Source organism: Periplaneta americana, chromosome 15, assembly GCF_040183065.1.
Source record: "Periplaneta americana isolate PAMFEO1 chromosome 15, P.americana_PAMFEO1_priV1, whole genome shotgun sequence".
Classification (NCBI taxonomy): Eukaryota; Metazoa; Arthropoda; class Insecta; order Blattodea; family Blattidae; genus Periplaneta; species Periplaneta americana.
Genome location: NC_091131.1, coordinates 154,887,063 through 154,911,547, shown reverse-complemented (window position 1 = coordinate 154,911,547; position 24,485 = coordinate 154,887,063). Strand labels below are relative to the sequence as shown.

Genomic DNA, 24,485 nt, shown 5'->3' with positions numbered 1-24,485 from the left:
CCTGCTCAAAATTTCATGCTACGCCACTGACATTCAATAGCAACTATGAATGCAGACATTGCTTCTGTTGTTTGCAGTCTCGAAGCTCAACCACCACCACGCCCCGAAGAGCAGTGCGCCCTCGTCCTCCAGAAGTGGCTTCCTGCCCCGCATCGACTCCAAGAGCCGAGGGTCCGAGATCCCCCGCTCCATGCGCTACGTGGACCCATCCCGCCCCGTCACGCTGGAGCTAAGCCATGGGTCGGATAAGCAGGTGATTTCCTTACCCACAGAAAAACTGGACAGAAACAAGCGCTATTACGTCACCTTCACCATCAAAGGGGGCTCGAAGGAGGACCAGAAACAGGGCGACGAGCAGAAGGATCTCAGGCACCGTCACGCCAAGAGCCTCTGAGACGATCTGAACAGGAAGTCAAATGAGAGTTTTACGGTCGGGTGTCCAGGGTGCATAGGCCTCGCGAAAACTGTCTTTGGTGCCTAGCACGTAGGCCGAGTACAAGCGTCATTTTCGAAGCCCTTAGTTAAGACTTCTCTCAGTCACGAAACGTAAATTTTGACTCATATTATAAGTTGCGTAGGCTAACACCGTGTGGGTGAAAGTCACAGTCTGCATTTCCTGGTTACCATTAATAAAATTACAGAGGATAATGAAGCCAACTTCACAGCTTGTAGCTTTCCCTGAAAATATAACTCACTATCACCAGTCTCTCCTGCCTTCGTACAGCTGCAGATGAACAATACCGTCAGCTGAGTAGCGAGTTCAAATACCGACGAGTCAAATTGGAATTTGTGAGAAACAAATCTGATGCTCAGACAGTTTTTTGTCATTGTAGTAAACAGTGGAAATGTCACGCTCCTACGAAATTCTAAAATTAGGACATGAAGCGTAAAATAAAAAATTCATAGAAAATCGTAGCATCGAGTTGCGAAAATTATAATGAACTTCTGAATAAAAATCGCGGAGTAATGATAGTGAGTAATACATAGGCTACATTTTGAAATTCTAAAAACATCAATATCACATTTATATGCAGTTAAACAATACATATTGAAATATAACTCACTATTATAGTCTATGGCAAATAAAATTAATTGCAACTTTCAGTGTACTCTAATGCCCCTTTTAAAATGCGTGAATACTTAACTCCCGAAATAATTCCACCTATCGCAAGATGTATTAAACATGAATTTTGAACGTATATTTTTAATTTCGAATTAAAATAAAATGTATACGCCATAAGATAACGCAATATTGAATTATGACAGCTTAGCATATAAAATCAAAATGAATTATGAAGTTTAATGCGTAAGAAGACCATTCAAAAGTCACTTCAAATTTTAATGCTTGATAAGTAGGCCTACTATCTAAGTTATCATATTTCAAGGCTTCTAAACTTCTCATAGGTTGCATTAGTATCTAGCTTGTTGGCGAGGGATCGACGGGGAAAGGACAGGGATTCTGACTTCACAAGATAGCTGAGCGCGCCAAAGCTCAAATGCTTCAAAGCAGTATCTCGTGTTTTTTTCTTGTTTATGTTGTTTTGAATGCATTATACCAGATCAAAGGTATGCTGTTGCGGTATGCAACAATTCTAACAATAAAAATAAAAGAGTTGTCTTTCTTTACCATTCCTAAAGATTTAGGAATTAGAAAAAATGGGTAATTGCGTGCAAAAGATACGATAAATTCAATCCTGATATAAGCAGAGTATGCTCGATCATTTTAAAGATGACGATTTTGTTCCTGATTTTCGAGCAGCTTTAATAAAAATAAAGCCGAAACGACCGAGAATGTTAAAGCCTACAGTTAAGTTTAAATAAATCACGTAGGCATATATAAGTAGCCTACATTAATACCAGCTTTGCATAATAATTAGATTAGATCGATCTATGTTAACCTTCAAATTATTTCTTTCTTTTGTAATCTTTGCTGGGTCGTACATAACTTACATTTAACAAAATAAGCATGCTACTTATACTAACAGTCGCATACCAAAGGGGTGGAGGGTTAGCGACTGATAACAGTAATGTTTTTTCACTATAATTCTCGTTATATTGATTTTATATTAACGATTTTAATGACATTTAATTGTCCTTATGGCATATTCAGTGGGTTAATCATAAAGGACTCTAGTGACAATTATTCATTGTTGAGTTATAATGACTATTACACTCTTACTACGTCATACTACTTTTGACCAATAAAACGGTACGAAAGGACGTATTTCAACCAATCATGGCTGCTTATCGCACAATTTTATCGCGTCCCTAGCATTTGTTTAATTTTATCGCGTCCCTAGCATTTGTTTCTTTGTTTGCCAACATTTGAAACTGCGCTGGTCTGGACGTCAGAAAAATATATATATAAAATTACAAACCACTCCAGTCGATGCACAGCAGTTTCAAATATGATTCGTATTGGCATTCAAGAACAAGAATTAATAAAAATCACTGATCATACCTATGCATCTTCTGAAATCCGATTTACAAATAAATGAAGAGCACCATTCGGAAATCCTGAATAGGTTGAATACACCATGTAGGCCTAAATCAACGAGTTCCACTTCTATTACGCACACGTCCAATATAACATCAATTGAACCATCAACCACATTCAAATTTGAAAATTGTACATTTAATAATTATTCCTTTTAAAATTATTCATTCGGAAATCCTGAATAAGTTGAATACACCATGTAGGCCTAAATCAACGAGTTCCACTTCTATTACGCACACGTCCAATATAATATCAATTGAATCACCAACCACATTCAAATTTGAAAATTGTACATTCAATAATTATTCCTTTTAAAATTATTCATGTTTATTTTTTATGTCGTCGTCGTTAATTAAAACTTTTCTAACACTTGTGTATATTAGTTAGGTTATGTTATAGCTTCTGCTATATGATATTATGGATAGTCACGTATCAGAGATTGTTTAATATTAAGATTTATTGAAAATCATCTGTCAAGTGACGTTGATTACTGGGATTCGGATAATTGAAGTGGAATGCAACTGTCTTAATAAAAATGAAATTGAATCAACAAAGCCTTCTTGACTAGTAACCGTCTACAGAGTTCAATGAAGATTCCATAGTTGGCACAACTGCCATCTAGCGTAATGGTGCAATAATACATTTGAAGACAGGTTTATTTTCGTAAGTCAATATTTTATTGTACTGGAGTACTTTGTTACTTATAATCTTTATATACTTTCTTCTAATCGTGTAATAGTCAATTAAATCCCACTCGAGTTTTGATTTTCTCTAGATAAATCAAAACCTCTAGTGAGATTACTGTTGATTATTGTAAATGAACGTGTGGCTGACATTTCATTACCGATACATGCTCTTTTTCCCAAACTTTAGAATGAGATATTAAAAAACATTCAATGTTAGAATTTTTATAAACACAAGACTAGAAACTAGCAGACGAAAACGGACGGCAGACACTGAGAGCGGGCGAATTGTTAAGAAATACAGAAAAATAATGTAATGACAAGTGTTAAGTACAGCTTTTATATACATAAACACTTTCAACGTATTTATTTTATTCCATGATGTGTACACAATTGGTTTATACGCATTGTAATGTTTTTATTTCAGGCGGTTATGTTTATAATGTACGCTGATGTCGCTATCAATTTGAAAATAAAGGACCAATGAGCATGGACTCTTCGCGCATCATCAGCCAATTAGCCATTTGATTGGCTAATGAAAAATGAGATAACCTATTGAGCGTATAGAAGCCTTGATCATATTTAAGATAGACAAAACATCACTGAGTTGAAAATGGTTATTAAAGAAAAAAATTCGCTCCTCTAATAACCATTGTTACCAGAACAGATACATTCTGTAGGACCAAAAATTAATCTTTACGTAGATCACTGTGTTGGGAAAATAGTGGAGTTGGTTTTAACAAAACACTGGGAATACGTCTGCCATTCTCTTGTTCAACAAATACTGTTCTTTCTGCAGCATTTTTCAGACAATCAATTCATTTACTTATGTTGATGCAACTCACGTCCAGTAACCGTCACATTCAGAAATCCCACGTCTTTATCTCCCATTCTCATTTCAAGATTTTAGAACTTTAAATAGCTATTTCGGCCAACTTGATAAAGTTTCAAAGTTCCTAGACAATAACACAGACTTATAATCAATTGATCAGTAGAGAAGCAAAAAAGAGTTCCAATGCAAAGTCGATTTTAAAAGAATGAAGCTATGCACTGAAACGTTTAATCATAAGCCTATAACTTATGCGTTCTTAGGCTTTCATGCTAAATGTGATGAGAAATAGACTGTTGGGTATTCTATCGCGTCCTGGAACTTAACATTTTGGAACTACATACAGGTTCCATCATCAAGCCAGATAGTTAAGATCGCCTATTCAGTTGGACTCGTTACATCTGGAAACTATGGATGACTGAGCCTGTTTTTAGCTTTATTACTTCCTTATGAGTAGTGAGATAACATCAGAACTAAGGTCTGATTGTTTCTGTTAGTTTACTTAAAGCCCCAATGAATTATTGTGAATTTTTCACATGCTGTGGTGAGTTTCCTATATCAATTTTGAGCATAATCGGCAGGAATTTAGCTTGCCCGTAAGTACAAGATACTATGGAATTGTCCCTTTGTGGTTTTTTGGGAGTTCATATAGTTTAGGGGGGAAGGATCTTCGAGGTATTATTTTTGTTAATAGTTTTGTCTGGTAGCTTGGACTGTTTTGTGAGTGACAAAGTTCACTTTTTTTGCTTCCTCAGTAGGATCTTTGTCTAAAGGAGTCAATATTTTTCCAACATAAAAATTGATGTTAAAAATAACCGCAGCATTACCTTTTTTCTGCTGGGACGACTGTGATATCATTATTCATTCTTAAGCATAGAAGGGCATGTTTCTCTGAAATACGTGTAGATAAATTAGTTTTTGATGGTTTGGAAGTTTTTAAAATTCTAACCATTTCCCCTGTTTCTTCTGGAAGATCTTTATTGGCTTTCTCTGTGCCATTGAAAATGTCTCCTAATGGTTAAACAGTGGGAACCAAGCTGAAGTTGCATGTATTATATTGTACTGTACCCTATTTATTTACATTCCATGGTATTCGTTCATCGCTTCACAGCTAGAATATGGAACATGTCAAAAGAATTTTAAAAGTACTACAAAGTCTTAATTATAGTCACAGTCTGGTTGAAATATATACAGAAGAGTTTTACTGTATACTAGTACAACACAAGGAGTTAGTATCGATACTTAATACAAGACAGAATTATTCATGCAGCGTTGTTGACTATCATAAATTCACCTACAGAATAGAAGGCGTGAGAAATTAGGTAGGTACTTCTTTAATTTGGTCCTAAATAATCTTATGTTTTGAGTTTGATTTTTTATATCCATAGGAAGGCTATTAAAAATTTTTACTGCCGTATAACGCACTCCTTTTTGATGGCACGATAGGCTTGCCGATGTGGATCTAGAGCAGCCGTGGCGAGAACGTGACTCGCGAGACATTGTGGCTCGCAGTGATAGCTGTGCATTTCGTTTGCTTCCAACTTCCGCCAACCCCCACCCTCTCACTCACTGGAGTCAAACTCCGTTCCATTTGTATTTGTCTCTGACCTGCGAGTGGCATATGTCTCTCTCGAAACCATGTACGAAAGTTCAAGTAGGATGGGAGGACGCTTTTTTTTTTTTTTTTTTTTTTGTGTGCTGTCAATATGATGAGAATATTAATGTATGATTTGTTCACAAGTATTACGAGGAAAACGGTTGTATAACATAAAACGGCATTATACTACATGTTACTGATGAAACATTAAAAGGTGAAGTGTTGTTGTTATCATCACCATCATCATCATCATCATCATCATCATCATCTCTGTACGTCGACCCTTTTTCAGCAGATGTAGGAATAATGCAGTTAGCTCTTCAATTTGAACTCACTGATTTACTATGTGATGTCAAATGAAAGCTAGATGTAAGGACTTGACAAATGTTGAACTTTCAAATCTTTGCCAAAAAATAAATATCCGAAGCTTCGTTCTTTCGCTTGCTCTGTTGAAGACATGTTCGCTACAACTTACGTTTGTGAAAAATTATTTCCAACAATGAAAACAGTAAAAAACAAATTTAGTTCACGACTGACAAATACCTTAGTGATCAACTACGACTGACAGCAAGTGACATAATTCCTGATTTTGAAACTTTGTCGCAGAGATATTCTGAAGACAGTTAATTTTAGGTTGTGATAATGTGTCCTATGTTTTCTTATTCATTTCTTTCTTCGTTACACGTACTAAACATTAGTTTGTAGCCTTGTACTGTATAAAATTATATTTAAGTGCTTGACGTAAGGAAAATGAAAATCCGTTAATAAGTCAGACAGTTGCTTCACTTCCCCTTCGGGTGTCCGCCTCCCTCCATAGGTGCTATGCACGTTGCAGGTTACACAGTGGCTCGGCGCACGATTACATTTTCGCCACCGCTAATCTAGAGGGAAATCACTCACATTCACAACTGCTCTTTTGACAAATTTATTTGTCGTCTGAAGATTTTGAATTTTATATCAATTTTATGTTTGTTTTTCGCGTATTATTTCGCCAATCTTTGTACAGCTTGCAGGGGTTATCCTATCAGTCGTCCGGAGTAACCTGATGTAACGAGCTCAACAGAATAGGCGATCCCTCTGATCTTATGTAGGTATTTTCCCTGCTGATGAAACTTGTGTGTAGTCCCAAAAGGTTTGAAATCAAGTTGTATAGGACATGGTGGAATACTCAAAAATCTAATCATGATGACGTTCAATATTACTTTTAAAAAACATTGCTGTAGCAATATTCATTGAGAACGGTTTAGAATAATCTATATTTTCAGAACGTGACAACAATTACATTTTCTGTGAAATTGGCAATTTATCCTCAATGTTTTCTTCTAAGAGTGGTATTTTATTTGGTTATCATTCACGCAGTCTGTTTATCCATTCACTCCGCGCAACAAATTTCATACAACTTTATAAATGCAAATATACAGCGTCACGGGCATTACCTGAAACTGGTTCTATTTACGCTTAATATTAACAAAGTACTAAAACAATGTAAATACTGGGTTTTCTCCTTAAGGATGATAACTTTGTAATAGCGTTTCAAATTTTGCAACAACATTAATTTCTCTCCGTGAATTTAGCTCAGTAACGTAAATTTAGCCTAATATAAAATAATCTGTAACTCAATTCAGTGATTCATTAATGATTTCATAATTAAAGTAAAAATTAAATCAGCAATTATTATTATAATAAGAGAATTTAAAAGCAACTAAATAATAATTTATAATTAAGTTGTGCATATTAAAAGTGCCTTAACAAAAACCAATACACTAAAGAGTGACGCGACTCTCAGATAAGAACTTTCTTCGAAGTTCTCTCGCCCTTCAGGAAAATCTGTCTACATTGTAGGAAGACGTAGGCTAAATGTGAACTGGATTTTAACGCTTGTTACAGAATGAACCCACACCTCCACCGTAAGGGACGGATGGACGGACAACGCATGCGCACCTTCAGGCTTTTTTTCTGAGGTGAGGATACATGTGTGTGTTGTTGAACCACGCCTCCTCCATTCCCTCGTCGAGTCTCCAATCCTCACATTGTGACGTGTGAAAACGATTCTTCTTTCACACACGAGTTTTATATTTTATGGTTACAAAATCAAAGATACTTGTACAGTGCATACGGGCTATTCCATATGAAATCGATCAGTAAAAAACCTCGCATTTTTTAAAACTCTAATTTTTTCCCTATTTATACAAGGTGCTGAAGAGAGTGCATTTTCAAAAATATGCTATCGAAAGTCAAATGGTTTTCGAACTATTGAGCGACAAATTTAGCGTATTTTATAAAAACAAGCCTCTTTCAGCGCTCAGAATTCTGTAACCGTTTACAGCAGAACATTGAACGGGAGCTCATTTTGAAGCTGACATTTGGTAGGTTATGTTAAGAAGTAATTCTTATTTTTATTGTATACAGAGAGACAGATAATCTGATTTTACTTACTTTTATGCTTTTTGCCCATTTGTAAAAATGTAAAAAATATTGAGAAAAAACCTTGCATTATTAAGAGGGATTCGGCATTGTTTGCTTAGTGGCTCGGCAATAAGTTTCGAGGGTATAAAATAAATTAAATTCACACGCCTTGACTTGAACGGCACAGTACCGCACGTACTGGCCAATAGATGAAGATAAGCGAGCGTTGGGCGTCATTTTACTCCTGTGTTTATGAAAACTTGTGATAAAGCTAGCCCAGCTATGCGCTACTAGACGAAACATCACGTGTTTATGTCTTCTGGCCTTGCTTGCCTAGGATAGCTCCCGCCTCACAGTCAGCTGGTGAGTTCACGCGCGTACTATTTATTTTCTTAATTTGATATTTTCAATACTTTCTTATCAACGGTGCACCAGTAAAAAAATATGCGTTTATTTGTACTTTCAATGCGTAATCTAACCATATATTTCAAAAATATTTTTTCGTGGACAAAGGCGTCTTAATGAAGAAAAATCTAAATTTCTCCATTTCCATAAAAAGTAAGAAAAACTGTTTACATGTCAATATACACTTTAACTTCTCAGCATCAAAATAAACCATGATTTTAATCACTGGGTGAAAGGGTTTCGGAGCCACAGCAGTTTAAAGTTGCTAATTTTATGAAAATACGATAAATTTAAATAATTTTAATTTAAACACTATGAAGTTCTGATGCCTCAAACTTTGCACAAAGCATTGTATCACAGTTGTCAACGGACAGAAAAGGTTTCATTGCATTTAAAAATTGCAAGGTCAATTTTCTCTATATTTCGGTCGATTTGAGATGGAATAGCACGTACATTTCATCTTCCCCGCTCGCGGCTGTAGAGCGGGCGCGGCAGTGCAAAGTGCAGCTGTGCACATGCGAGTGAGAGAAGATGTAATTTATGCACTGTACTGCTAGGCTCTGCTTCCAAAATGAAATAATATTCAATGTTGCAAGATTCTTTAAAATGTAAACATAAATTGGAAGTTATCATATGGGACCCAATTTCAGACATACAGGGTGATTCATTATTACGTGCAATTACTTTGTGTGTGTAATGTACAGATGAAACTAAGACTAAAACGTTCTATACAACTTTTTCTCAAAACCTTTAATTCCAGAGTTACCGCCATTTTGCTTGGAACTTGCGCTTCCAAACAAAGAAAGGATAACACACCAAATGTAAACTAGTTACAGGTAATTAAAGAGTGGTTTGATTCAAACGCTCTTTCCTTAAACACATCCAAAACAACTGTTGTTCCATTTTCACTAAGATCCAGTGGTCTTAAATCTCCTCAATCTTCCCTTAGGCTCAAAATTCATCATTCAGATTGTTCTTCTCAAAATTGTGAATGTCCCATATTAACCGAATCCTCAGAAGTTAAGTATTTAGGCATTACAATCGACCAACATTTACGATGGAACACACATATTACATATTTATGCAATAGATTACGTAAAACAATTTATATCTTTGTTATACTTCGGTCATATTTACCAATTAATATTTTATTTAGCTTTATTTCAATCCATTCTCCAGTATGGAATTTTAGGGTGGGGAAATGCTTGTAATTCTAATCTCACTCCACTAATACTTATTCAGAAAAGAATTATTAAAATATGCCTTAATAAACCAATTGATTACTCATCCGAGCTTTTGTTTACTGATTTTAATGTTTTGAAAATTAAACAGATTTATTATATTGCCTTATTAATCTTCATACATAAAAATCGTAATAAATTCAAATTGTATCATCATAAATATGGAACTAAAAGATCGGATTTTATACGACTAGAGGAACCAAAGTGTTTCACAAGCACAGCTCTGAGCCATGGTACCTACTTTGATCCAAGGTTATACAATAAAATAATTGATAAATACCCAAATTTGGAAAATTTTAGTATCAGAAATTTCAAAAATAGCGTTAGGAATTTAATTTTTAAAGAATATATATTGATTTAATATGTAGCCTATATGTATTTGTATGACTTAAATTGTTAAAATTGAAATTGTATTTTTTAAATTTAATTTATTCCTGTAATTTTTTTTCTTGGCCCAGTTTGTGTCAAAAATTATCTTTGTGTTTATCTTTGTGTTTAGATATCTCCCTGAGCACGAGTTTTTTACTCCTTCAGGGAAGAACTAAGATTGTATTTCTGTCAATGTTATTTTATTAACAATAACAATAAACAATAAACAATTATCACTTTCGTGCAGTGCATTTGGACTTCAGTACAAAAACAACCAAAGTCACTAAACCCATATCCTCGGCAGTCCACTTATGCACGTTTTGTGAACGAAAACCAAACACAGTAAAGAATGTAAAGCAATTTCTTCTAGACTTTACACATTTGCACAATTCTTAATGTAATGCGTGTTCAAAGTGTTGTCCCTCAACATCTAGACATACCTGTGTTCGCCGCCTTAGTGATCTCTGAACGTTACACAGCCCGTTCAATTCATTACGAACAATTCCACACGCATGTTCAATTCGCTTTTGTAGTACTTCTACGTTAGGTACAGCAGAGGCATACACTAACGACTTCAGGCGGCCCCAAAGGTAGAAGTCCAGAGGGTTCATGTCCGGTGATCTGGCTGGCCAAGGAGTTGGCCCTGCGCGGCCTATCCATTGTTCTGGATACGCAGCATTGAGATACGTTGCGGCAGTAATGCGCAGGAGCACCATCGTGCATAAACCATAAGTTCACTCGCGTTGCAAGAGGGATATCATGTAGCAGACCATGCAATTAGCGTTCCAAGAATGCGCGGTAGATTTCCCCATTCAACCGCGGAGGTAGAACTCGAGGTCCGAGTAACTGATTCCCCACAATACCACACCAAATGTGTGGGAGAACAGTAATGCCTGTGCAGTTACTGCGATATAGGTGCCATCTACTGGAACTCTGGAATTAAAGGTTTTGAGAAAAAGTTGTATAGAACGTTTTAGTCTTAGTTTCACCTCTACAATACACACACAAAGTATTTACACGTAATAATGAATCACCCTGTATATTATCGTACTGTAACAGACTGCGATAATTTCAATTCTTAGCTTATTACTTTGATAAAACTACGGATGGGCCGGCGACACTTCCATTCTTAGCAGCACCCTTGTTAGTTTTGGAAATAAACTCGATGCATTACCAACAATAATTGTAATTTATAACCATAACTATCGCCTCGATATTGTCCTCTACTCTTAACAGTGTTTTCAGCAAGGCTGAGTTGCGTACCTACTGCATGTTTCAAATGATGAAACTGACCAATGTGATTAATTCTAAAATATTTATGTTATGGGTCAAAACGTAAAAAAGAATTCGTTATTTTAATGTATATTATGAAAATTTTCTATAAAATATGTATTCTGTATTGCTGTTTGTATGAAATGTGATGGGTGTAACTGCATTAAGTGTAAGTTCAGAAAATAAGTTTTATTTTGTGTTACACAATTCAAATGTTTCCTCAATTTGTTAATTCTTTCAAAAGAATTAATTTTCATTGTATTTCCGGAACAAGCTTGTGCCATACTTAATTTTTAGACTAGTTGAGAAATCAGTAAAGACCATCAAGTGCTGGAAATCGAATATTCTAACTCTGGACTGAGATAAGCTTCAGGCTTAGATTTTAATACATTCTGAGATAGTCTCGTCTCTGGCTACAACAGATAAGATGGGTAACTAATGTTTTGATAACGCAATGATTGCACCACTGAACGATTTGGTAGACTACTGGTCGAAACTCTCGCTAGTCCAAGTGCAATCTGTGGTGAATACACGGTGTTCTGTGCCATTTCTGGCAGCAAAGTCCGGTTTCTCGCGCCACTGTCAATTAATAACTGTAATATCAATTAATAACTGTAATTCTCAGTATCCTGGTGTAACGTCCGTCCGTCTCCGATGGTGCAAGATATGAAACAACCCAGAACTCCGGAGCGTTACTTCTAGTGGAAGACGCTTGAGCTCAAATCAAAATATTTGAAAAGTGATGACTCCATAGGCTTACCTATGTGATTTGAAACGCCGCCGCCCAATATCAGGTTATTTCCAGCCATATTTGTTATACACACGACCGTATGACTGAGAAAAGATTGACAAAAATCAAATCAGAGGAAGTTTCAAGATGGCAGCCAGGGATAATTACCGACATACAGGAGGTGAAGCTGTGTTTACTTTGCCGCAGCATTTCCTTATACTGACGACTTCTTTGCCATCTAAGTCAAAATGGCTACGTCCACACCTGAACGTTGTCCTAGTGCAGTGCCTGTCCCTTAATGTCATGTTTCAAATGTTATTTTATGTGAGAGGGACGTATTTTCCGTCAACACACAGACAGTGCCGTGTAAACGTCCATGATTTGTAATAATAAAAAGGTAACAAACTCAATTGTGTTTTATTACGCAGTCGAATGGAAGTTGGTCAGTCTAATGTGTACATGCTTCAAAGTAAGTGTAAAGAATGACTGAAGATAGACGACATCATGTTTCAGATTACTTCCGAGGACTGTCAAATATTCTGTATGATGTTCTCAGGCTAACAGTCCACATCCATTCGACTTTTGTGCTAACTACGTCACTCTAATACCTTTTCCTTCTTCTTTCATACAGTAGAACCTCTATTATCCGTGGTAATGAAGGGGGTGGACTGGACGGTTAATCGAAAATATCGGATAATCCGTACCATAAAAAATGTTCATAAATCCATACTACAGTCTCCTAATTTCCTCCATAGTGCTGTGCTTAGCATGCTAGATACTGGATCAGAAGTTCACTGTTCTAATTCTGGTTGTCAACGACGAATTTATAAGGGCCAAGTAAACTCCGTATGATGGTTGTTTGCGGAAGGATAGGAATAGTACAGGGACATCACTTTATTTTTACCAACATTTTTAACATTAACCTGACTATACTCGAAAACTCTGTTGCCCCCTTCCATTACAGGAGTTTGATGTTACTAGTGCAATATGTAAACAAATCATTTTACTAGGTGTAGGAGGAGAGAAAAGTAGTGTATCCATTTATGTTGTAGGGAAATACGATATTACGATTTTCAGTTTGATCATCACTTTTACGGAATTTTCAAAATACAGTAGAGTAGTAACATTTTTTTTCTAAAAACTCAACTTTTCAGGCGGCTATGTTCGTTATGTAATGTCTACTTTATTTAGCACATTAATTATTGGTGTTAACATACAATATACAGAGTGCATTTAAATTGAGGGGGTCATAAGTAAAGGGCTGTAAGTGCACTTAAGTTACTTTTCAGAAAATGGGGAGTAAATATTTGAGCTTTCGTAAAACCGGTGAAATTTTTATTTAAATTTTAATGTGTGATGCGATTAAAATATCCCTTTGCCACTAAAATTTTAGATACTTTTGCTTACACTGGATGCACTTAACTCATGTTATTACAAATGTCACTAGCATTCCTTTGCTTCTAGCCACCTCAATTCAAAATAAGCTAATATGAATTTTTAAACAAGTTGCTGAAAATGGTTGCCGTTCATTACAATGCAGGCTTCAATTCTTTACGCATATTATTAAAAACATTTTGAATCATATCCCCTGATATTGAATTTATCGTTTCTTCAATATAATTTTTAGTACGATATTATTAATATAGGTTCTTTCTTCTATAGAAAACGCAACCATATTTCTGAAACACACTATACACTGCAGTGTTTACTTCACGGCTTGAAGACTTCGAATGCAACAGCGCCCGTAAGTTTGTGTGTCTGACAGGAGCAAGGACATTAGTGAAGGGGTGGGGGTGAAGTACATTCAGAAATGCAGGTACAATAAAAATGTAAGTAAAAATAAAATGATGTCCCTGTAGAGGGCTCCTGTTGTAGATCTACATACGTTATACACTTTATCATTATTTTCCATTAAATCGCGCACAGTTGTAACATATTCTGATGCGAAATGAGCTACGTTTCTCTTTCCCCAAACCTCTCAATTATTTGCATTTTTATTTACATACTTAGCAAAACACTTTCGACAACCGTGGAAGATGTTTTGCATAGAAGTTATAAAGTACGGGCATTCCAACAGTAGAACAAGGACTGAATGCTGTACAGATTTGCTGTATAGCTATTGTGTGGAAGTTCTTGGGACCATTTCTTTGAAAGCAAGTAGTGGGACCATTTCTTTGAAAGCAAGTAGTGACTATTTTACAAGTTGGGAAAAACACCTTCAAGTAACTGTTCTTATTGCCTGCAGTAATACTATGTAGTGCTTGTAATAAAACACTCTAAAGAAAATAGGTTCTAATATAAGGTATAGTACTAAGTTTCTTACATGTTTATTTCCGCAGTAAAGAAAGAAAGAAAAAAAGAGCGACAGAAAGACAGTCGGATAATCCGCCGATCGGTTAATGGGGTGACGGATAATCTACTGTATTAGATAAACTTACCATTAATATTAATAAATTGCCACAATATATAAATCCTTAATAACTGGTCTTTATCACGTAACATTTTCACTTACCGTACTAATTTAGAACTACTCACTGTGCCATAGCAATGATATGAAATAAGGCGATGTTCTCTATCTCGTTCCCCTGTAATAAGTTATTCATGATTTATGATGTGTGGGTTTAAGTGCCCAATTTGATATGGGCCTACCAGTGCTTGTTTCCAGAAACGATGTTCTGTGACTTTGAAACTACAGAGCGTTCGCCTACGGGTGGGGCCAGGAAAGCGGCCTGCCTGCGGTGTCGCTTGCGGGAATCGTCTATCCGTAAGCTTCCGCTTTCTATACTGTACTCTGTAGAGTTTTAATTTTAAAAGTTTAGCAGCAGTAAAGACTGATGTTTTTGAAACACTTACTTTCTGTGAAACACGTCTCAGAGATTTATTAGGAGAGCGTGTAAATTATGCACTGATTTCATTAATTTTTTTCTCCCGTCAATACTCTTTGTTTTCGCTTAGGAATTGTAGCATTTATCGACCCTGTTGCCCTTAATTTGTTAACAAGACGTCTAACAGTTTCTCTACCCTGAATTGGAGCACCCAGATATTTCACTTCAAATTGCCTACGCACCTCTCTACATGACTCTGTTTTCACATATGCATCATACATAAAAACTCTTTGTTCAAGCGTCAATTTTGCGTTTTGCATTGTTGACAAACTTTACACACACGCTGAATATTTAAGCAACTGTGTCAAGAAACTGCACTGTACGTGTTAAATACTGCAACATCTGGCTCACAACTGATAACTTGTCGACCTTGATGTCCTTGATTGTCGAGCGTGTCTCAACACCTGCGCGCACAAAGCGGCGTATCAGTACATGCCGCTTTCCTGGCCCCACCCGTAGGCGAACGCTCTGTACTTTCTCCTGGTGGCCACGTAATGTCAAATGTCACATGTATTGCTGGATCATACTTCAACAAAAACGAGAATAAATTTAAACGTCGCCCAAACTTACGAAGAAATAGAAGCCACGACTTGCTTGTGTTTAACACTGTTAACTACCATAGGTAAATAATTTCATTTCTGAAATCAGCAATATCCCAGACAATTATTATCAGTATGGCAGTAGATGTAGAAAGAGGAACTGCAATTTTCTCTGTAAGCTCACCAATCAGATAGCAAGTTCGCACTAGTTCTGTCAGCACAAATGATAATGAATGCACTTACTTCTTTTTCAGTCTTCAGCATTGAACCCAACACTCCACCAATTCAGTGCATTTAGTATGGAGATATCGGTATATAAAGCCGAACTTAACGATACAGCAATGTTAACAGCAGAATTTTATGCTAGATTTCTGTTTAGAATGTTTCCTTTATTCCTGCACTTTTAAGAAGAGCCGTATGAAAGTAACTGGAAGAACTGCGATCCCATTGCAGGCTATGCATTCTTTTGTATTAAAATGTTGGTTTTTACATGGTTATGTTTACCGTCAGATAAAATCAAGATTTTGCTATCATGTTGATAATTACAGGAGTAATTATAACTATAATAATTTATATGCTGCCACTGCAGATTTGCAATGAAACACAAAGAACATAATTAACATGTCCTTAAAACAATTCAAATTACGAAATCAAACCGTTCCCTAATAATAATTAGGCATTAAGTCGCCTCAACCCCCCCCCCCCCGGTTCAGTTTTTAGACTAGTACATGTCATATTAAACTTATCATAAAATAAAGCATCCTAGCATTCGTTTAATTGTGGTCAATGTATGAGAGTTCATTATTTTTAAAAGTGTCATAATAGCATCATTAATAACTACTACACAACACTCGGCATATGTACACGGAAACTTTTAAACTATCGCCAGTTTTTATCAAGCGGCTTATGTTATGCAAATCTTGTAAGTTTAATCTAAATACACATACACTATTTGCAACATGACTGATTTTGCGACACACAATATTGTTAATCGTTTCACAAATTTGAGAAACAAATGTTCAAAGACTACTTCTGGTGGTATACTGGAGGTTCCAGGTTCGATTCCCGAACACGGCTCTCGGGGAATTTTCCTTGAAGAAAAGTTCCCTGGGTGTCCAGAGTCTAAGAATTTATATAAAAGCGAGGGTGATTACAAGTGTGTCTGGTTATTAATTGACCAATCTTTAAAATATTAAAAGGCAATACTATATCAGGACTGTCGCTGGGCAGGAACCTGAACACAAGGTTCAATGTCACATTGTTGAGAAAGTAACTTCAACTATGAGCCGAAACAGCACTAAGAGTTGCTACAGAGTTAACAATTAAATAGAAAAATATTCGACAGGACTTAAGTGCTATAACTTCTTGACGAACTTTCTCTTCTATCAAAAGAGAAGTTCTGTTTCCTCTCCTTTCACTTTACAAATTTTTTTCGGATCTTTTCTTTCCTGTGCATTTTTACTAAAATGAATAGGCAAACCAAGGAAAAACAGTAGGAAATGCATTAGGCATTATTTCATTTTGGTTATGTGAAACAATAAAAATATCAACAGCACTTTCACAGTTTGAGAAAGTCTCAATTGAAAAATATTTTATGTATGCCACTAAATCCTTACTAAGATTCCAATAATTGTCCTTTGTTATAGGCCTACTTCTAATCTACCTATGGCAGAATCTCCTGAAAATGGAAAGATGATAAAATCTTATTTGCAATAAATTTCTAATGTGAATTCTCAATACTAAGAGCATATAATTTATTTATAACTCTCTGTTACCATATCCTTAACTACCAAATGTGTTCACTTAGATACCTACTTTGTAAGAAGAATATTGTAGAAGTTCAATAACATGTCGTTAGAACATCTTGTGAAATGTGTTATGCTCGAAAATAAAAAACAAAAGATAGTTGATGAATAGAGCAAATGTATACCTAACTGAGAGTAAAGCATATTTCATTTTAAATCATAAAGCAGGCTATGAATACATTACCGTACGTTCAGCACTTGGCAGTTGTTTGTTTATGTCGCTACATAGTGTCCACATCTACAGAAAACGCAACTCATTTGATCAAAATATAGAATATTAATTAGGTCTTAGATATAGTCTACATTTTTGTTTTTATAAAGATTTACGTAACGATAACCAAACCTTTAACTAGCTTCAAAGTTCTCACAAATATAGCCTCAAGTGGCCTCCAAGCAGGATTGCTAGTTCCACATTGTTCTAATTCGTAAATTATTGGAGGCTCTGGTTTTTACAAACCATGACTGAAGCACACGAATCTATATAACATCCATCCACTGCGCTGTTTTACTTAAGAGGAAATGTATTATTTGAACATTCTGATCGATCAGACTACAACGCATTCAGTCCACGAACATTAACACACTTTCGCTTAGCAATGAATCATCATCCTGGCATTCTGGATGTTTTCAACTGTTATGGTCATTATAATAACATCGATGTGGACGAAATTAAATGAAGGGGTGAGAATAATATAGACCTAAGACACATAGACAAAATTTTACATGAGATCGTATTAAATGTTTAGAGTCCAATGCTATTAGGTGCGGTATCATAATTTCTTCAGCGTATATTTACGTCATTTCTTGAGTAATTTTTATAATATTTTAATAGTTGCTTTCCCATATGTATAAGAAATTAACTCGCACAAAAAAAAGAATTTTCCTTAAAAGTGTGGTTTGGGCTATCTCGCCTAGGAGCAACATTTAAACAAACACAAGTACAGGACAATTAAATATCACCTCAAAAAACTAACATCTAGTCATCTGCTTCAGCCACAACAAAAATTATCCTTCTTAAACCAGTTCATCGGCCCAACCTTAATATATCCATTCCAAACTGAGTCTGTGGATTCGATCCCCAAACGTTCCTCATTAAAGCTGACAATATGATTAAAACCGCAGTAAAAGAAATATTACAATTACCAGGTGACATTCCTAATAGCTTACACCAGGGGTTCCCAACCGGTATGTCGGCAACCCCATAGAGTGTGTCGCGAAATTTTGGAATTGAAAAATAAATTTTATTTAATACCGGACAGCTAGCAGTTCTGCGTACGAACGGTGCAGGTGCTGCTACCTAGGCTGCAGGGTGTGCTGAAACCCGCGAACCAAGCTGTAATCTACTACAATGTAGATTGTTGCTGGGCTAGTAAATAGTTTTATTAATTAGTGCTCAGGGGCGTATATTGCGAGTGTTCAAAGTGTGCGCTGGACACCCTGTAAATTCGGTAATCTCATTTTTTATTGTAAGTTGTTTTATATAATGCAACAATAATTTTAATTTATCACAATTTAAATGCGTGGTAATCTCATTGGAAGTTGACGTATATAGTTCGAGACTAAATTTAATTCATTACCATTTAAATATTTTAAATGCCTGCTGGTTGAATGTGCACACCATCCCCAGAACGGTTTTCGTTTTATAACGTAAGCTCTGTCTGACGAAGTGGGATGAGGTCTGGTCTGGTTGTCCTGTCCGTACAAAAGAACATCCCCTGCTGAGAGTTACTGCTAAAATTCTCTGCGCGCGCAAGGTGGCATGGTGGGGATACTCGCTTCTCTCAAGCTTGCAGGTCGTCCTGTATACAGGAATACAAATCTGTCGAATACAAAATATCTGGTCAATAGTTGATTCATTAAGCCTAAAACCACACTGATGATCCCCGATAATTTCATCTACATATGGAGTTAACCTTCTCAAAAGAATATTGGACAAAATTTTGTACGACTTCAACAAAAGTGATATTCCTCGAAAGTTACTACAGTTAGTCTTGTCCCCCTTCTCAAAGATAGGTACGATTATGGACTCCTTCCATTGATCTGGTACAATTTCCTTTTCCCAAATAGCAAGTACAAGCTTATAAATTTCGTTAGATAATGCGCTTCCACCTTCTTGTATTAATTCTGCTGGAATTTGATCGATACCTGGACACTTGTACTTTTTCAGATTTTCTATCGCAATTTCGACTTCTGAAAGCGTGGGTTCGGGTATAAATGGCTCAGCAGTTTGTATTTCAATATCGTCCCGATCATTTCTATTTGACCTATGTACATTTAGTAGTTGCGCAAAATAGTTTTTCCATCTGTTTACGATTGATGAAGAGTCTGCAAGCAAGTCACCATTCTCATCCTTGATCACGTTTACCCTTGCCTGATATCCATTCTTGAATTCCTTTATGCCCTTATATAAATCTGTAATGTTTTTATTCTTACTATTTGTTTCTACCTCATTCAGTTTTTCCTTCAAGTATTCTCTCTTTTTATTCCTAAGTGTACGATTTGCTTCCCGTCTTTTATTGATATAATTATCTCTATTCGCCTCAACTGGATATAATAATAATAATAATAATAATAATAATAATAATAATAATAATAATAATACTTACTTACTTACATACTTACTTACAAATGGCTTTTAAGGAACCCGAAGGTTCATTGCCGCCCTCACATAAGAACGCCAGCGGTCCCTATCCTGTGCAAGATTAATCCAGTCTCTATCATCATACCCCACCTCCCTCAAATCCATTTTAATATTATCCTCCCACCTACGTCTCGGCCTCCCTAAAGGTCTTTTTCCCTCCGGTCTCCCAACTAACACTCTATATGCATTTCTGGATTCGCCCATACGTGCTACATGCCCTGCCCATCTCAAACGTCTGGATTTAATGCTCCTAATTATGTCAGGTGAAGAATACAATGCGTGCAGTTCTGTGTTGTGTAACTTTCTCCATTCTCCTGTAACTTCATCCCGCTTAGCCCCAAATATCTTCCTAAGCACCTTATTCTCAAACACCCTGAACCTATGTTCCTCTCTCAGAGTGAGAGTCCAAGTTTCACAACCATACAGAACAACCGGTAATAAGTATAACTGTTTTATAAATTCTAACTTTCAGATTTTTGGACAGCAGACTGGATGATAAGAGCTTCTCAACCGAATAATAACACGCATATCCCATATTTATTCTGCGTTTAATTTCCTCCCGAGTGTCATTTATATTTGTTAGTGTTGCTCCAAGATATTTGAATTTTTCCACCTCTTCGAAGGATAAATCTCCAATTTTTATATTTCCATTTCGTACAATATTCTGGTCACAAGACATAATCATATACTTTGTCTTTTCGGGATTTACTTCCAAACCGATCGCTCTACTTGCTTCAAGTAAAATTTCCGTGTTTTCCCTAATCGTTTGTGTATTTTCTCCTAACATATTCACGTCATCCGCATAGACAAGAAGCTGATGTAACCCGTTCAATTCCAAACCCTGCCTGTTATCCTGAACTTTCCTAATGGCATATTCTAGCGCGAAGTTAAAAAGTAAAGGTGATAGTGCACCTCCTTGCTTCAGCCCACAGTGAATTGGAAACGCATCTGACAGAAACTGACCTATACGAACTCTGCTGTACGTTTCACTGAGACACATTTTAATTAATCGTACTAGTTTATTGGGAATACCAAATTCAATAAGAATATCATATAATACTTCCAATAATAATAATAACAAATAAGTGTATCGCGATGTCGTGGGCGTTCAGTAAAGTGTGTCGTCAGTCAAAGAAGGTTGGAAACCACTGGCATACAAGTACTAAATATAAAGAATTGTCAATAATGAGCGCTACTTGCGAAGCCTATGTGCAGCACCTCAACATCAATACAAGCTAAAATACCTAAATAATCAGCATGTTAATGTTATACGAGACTGTGAAGCCAGGGCTATAGAAAACTATGAAGCTATAAGAAACCATTGCTTGTCGGAATTGCAAGTGAGCATAGGTGAGGCTACAGGATCCGTAAAACAATAAATTGAGACATCTTCGGCACCGTGATTTGAAACCTGGTATGCATATCTCCTGAAAGGAAAAAAGAGTTGTATTGTTTGAAGAAGAACCAGCCTATATAAAATGTTTGTGCTGTTCAATGGCTCTTTGTTCCGACCACTTCATTTCGAATCCACACTATCATGTTTAAGGTTAGTCACAAAATTAATACGTAATTTTAAATTCAAATTGCATATTTGTATTTCAGCAAGAGCACTCTATTAAAGTAAGTTAAGATAAAAACAAAAGTAGACTACAGCATTAATGCGAAAGCTGTGGTACGGTGTAGCGGAGCTACGAGGATCCGAGTGCGCGCAAGAAGCGGTATAAGTAGCAACAATTTTCAAGTCAATATATTTCGTAAACGAGAAAAAAGCGAAACGAACGACTATCACCATGTTTCTTAACGAACGAAAATTAGCTTAATATGCATTTTCATTCAATTCAAACTCCACGAAAGAAATTCAGTACTCGGCATCTAACTAAAAAATTGATTATGTCAACTAATATCCAATACAGAACTTTAAACCTCATTTTAAAAAGATTCGGTAATAATTGCACGGTACTATTTCAGCATGATGTTTCGCCTCGTCAGAGGTTGATGATTTGCATCGGCTATGATATTCGCCTCTTCTTTTGCTGTTTTTTTGTGGAAGGGTAATATTCAGGTGATAGTGGGATTGATTGCGTGTTGCGTATGTTATATATACTTTAGAATATGTTATGTTATGTTATGTTATGTTATGTTATGTTATGTTATGTTATGTTATGTTATGTTATGTTATGTTATGTTTTATTTAACGACGCTCGCAACTGCAGAGGTTATATCAGCGTCGCCGGATGTGCCGGGATTTTGTCCCGCAGGAGTTATTTTACATGCCATTAAATCTACTGACAGAATATGATATGTGTGTTAAATTTTAAGTGGGTATTATTTGCTGTGGATATGCTATTTTGTGTTTATATATTTTATATTAGTCTAATAAGTATATTCAGTTGTCAAATTTTGATGCGATGTGTACATCTCCATATCTCTTTCTATATTGTTTTGTGTGTATCTAACGCCTATCCACTTCACTTCCGTGATTCGGGTTCCGCATATATTGTAGCCCATTTTCACGTGCGGCTCGCAACAGGGTCATCTTGGCTGTGAGATCATAACTACGTATGCGCGGACTTGGTTAATAAAAACCTAAACTAATCAAACCTAACCTTCGTATATGCAAGATGTCTAACCGAAGGGAATTTCTTGATTTGATCTGGAATGTGCACGCAAGAATAAATCCGTTGCACACAATTTCGGCGGGCCATACTATGCATGATGTGTATCTGTGTGAAGAGTTATGTCGTGTAGGGTGAGTGAATGTGTAAGTGTTCGTGTAAGTATAGTGTAGGGAATGGGTGTGAATAATGATGGGGAAGGGAGAAGGGGAAACCCGGTGCCGGCGCGTAACCTACTATTGTTGAATAGCACTAAGGAGCCCGCCAGGCTTAATGTTCCCGTCTGACTAACGGTGACATACTCCTCTTGTTATGCATTGCACATATTCTATATTATTGTAACTGTGGTTGTTATTGGTGTAGTTTCTGCGCAGTTTCATTTATTGTGTTGTTTGATTATTGCTTTAATATGTTCGTTTATCTTATTCGGAATAATCTGCCATTTTGTCCTGTGTACAAATCTGGGCAACTATTGCATTGTAAGCACAAATCTGGAGCAACGACTGCATTTGTCAATTGTGCTGTATCAGGAAGAAATGAATCAGAATCATCTTCAGCGATGTCCAAACCTTTCCTTTAACTCCAATGTAAATTTGTACATTTGTGATTTCTGGGTACGTCCGTAAAATAGGCCCCAGCGGACTATTTTACTGAAGTACAATTTACAAAAATACAGGAAATAGTTTCTGTAGTACTGTTCGCCCGGAATACGGTAAATTAAAATACGAAGTACTAGAATATCTTAACATGTGAGACGCGAGAAATACGAGGCTATGCTGAAAAGTAATGCCTTCTATTTTTTTGTTGCCGTGAATATAGTTAAAACTATTAATAATAATTTAATAATAATTTATTTATTTAATCTGGCAGAGCTAAGGCCAGTAGGCCTTCTCTTCCCCCAGCCAGACTCTAATTGGTTACATAGTTATTACATTAATATCTAGACCACAAAAGAACATGAAAGTAAATAATGAAAGTCGGATAAGTAATATTAGTGTAACAATAATAATAATAGTGCTGGTACATTGTATTCGATGAACTTTCTGCTTTCAGTGACGCAAGTTTCGTATCTCTTCCAATAGAGAGCTCTGAGTTATAGCCTGAAACATGACGGCATGTACCAGCACTATGTCGTTGCATCTGAAGCAGCGAGCTGTGATCGGGTTTTAACAGCAGAAAATGTGCCCCCGATAGACATTCATAGGAGACTGAAGATATTTGTCGTGATCAATGTGTCACATCAGTACTGTGCGACGTTGGTCTGCTCGTGCTCGTGATGAACCACTGCACTGCATCGTCAGAATCAAAGAGATGTCCTCTCAAGTGTTTTTTAAGATTTGGGAACAGATGAAAATCTGATGGCGCCAGATCGGGACTGGATAGAGGATGATCAACAACAGCGAAATCAAGATGCTGAATGTGTTCTGTTGTCATTGCATTGGTGTGCGGAGGAGCGTTGTGATCCTGTAAGAGGGGCTAATCCATATCTGGACGAACCCTTCGAATTCGTGCTTTCAGTTTTTGTAGGGTTTCACAATACCTCACAGAAATATTGGTAGTGCCTTTAGGCATGAATTCCATATGCACCACACCTTGAATATCCCAGAAGACTGTAAGTATGAGTTTGCCTGCTGATGCCACAACCTTGAACTTTTTGGGTGCAGGTACCCGTGACAATGTTCTTTAAGAATTCATCGCTTTCCTGTTCGTAGCGCAGAAGAAATTGTTGGCAAATGTCCAAAATCTTCTGTTTCATGTGAGGAGGGAGCATTAGAGGCACCCATCGTGCACAAATTTTCCGAAATCCCAGTTCTGCAGTTATCGCCTGCACACGCTCCCTTGATATGCCACACTGGATTGACAAGTGTTCCTGCGTTATGCGACGATTCGCTGTAATGAGTTCATTGACACGATTCCGGTGAGCGGCATCATTTGCAGTACGTCGTCTTCCACTGCGTCTTTTGTCACACA

General features: G+C 36.5%; 1 protein-coding gene across 3 annotated transcripts in view; it reads left to right on the top strand.

The window, feature by feature from the left end:
- The window catches only part of LOC138715467 (uncharacterized), a 534,187-nt gene extending 521,748 nt beyond the window's left edge, over window positions 1-12,439 (top strand). For all 3 annotated transcript variants that reach the window (XM_069848402.1, XM_069848401.1, XM_069848400.1), the window contains exons 13-14: window positions 78-253; window positions 7,494-12,439. In XM_069848402.1, the coding sequence (XP_069704503.1) occupies window positions 78-253; window positions 7,494-7,517 (200 nt within the window). In that variant the 3' untranslated portion in view covers window positions 7,518-12,439. The remainder of the gene's footprint in view (window positions 1-77; window positions 254-7,493) is intronic.
- The last annotated feature ends 12,046 nt before the right edge of the window (window positions 12,440-24,485 follow it).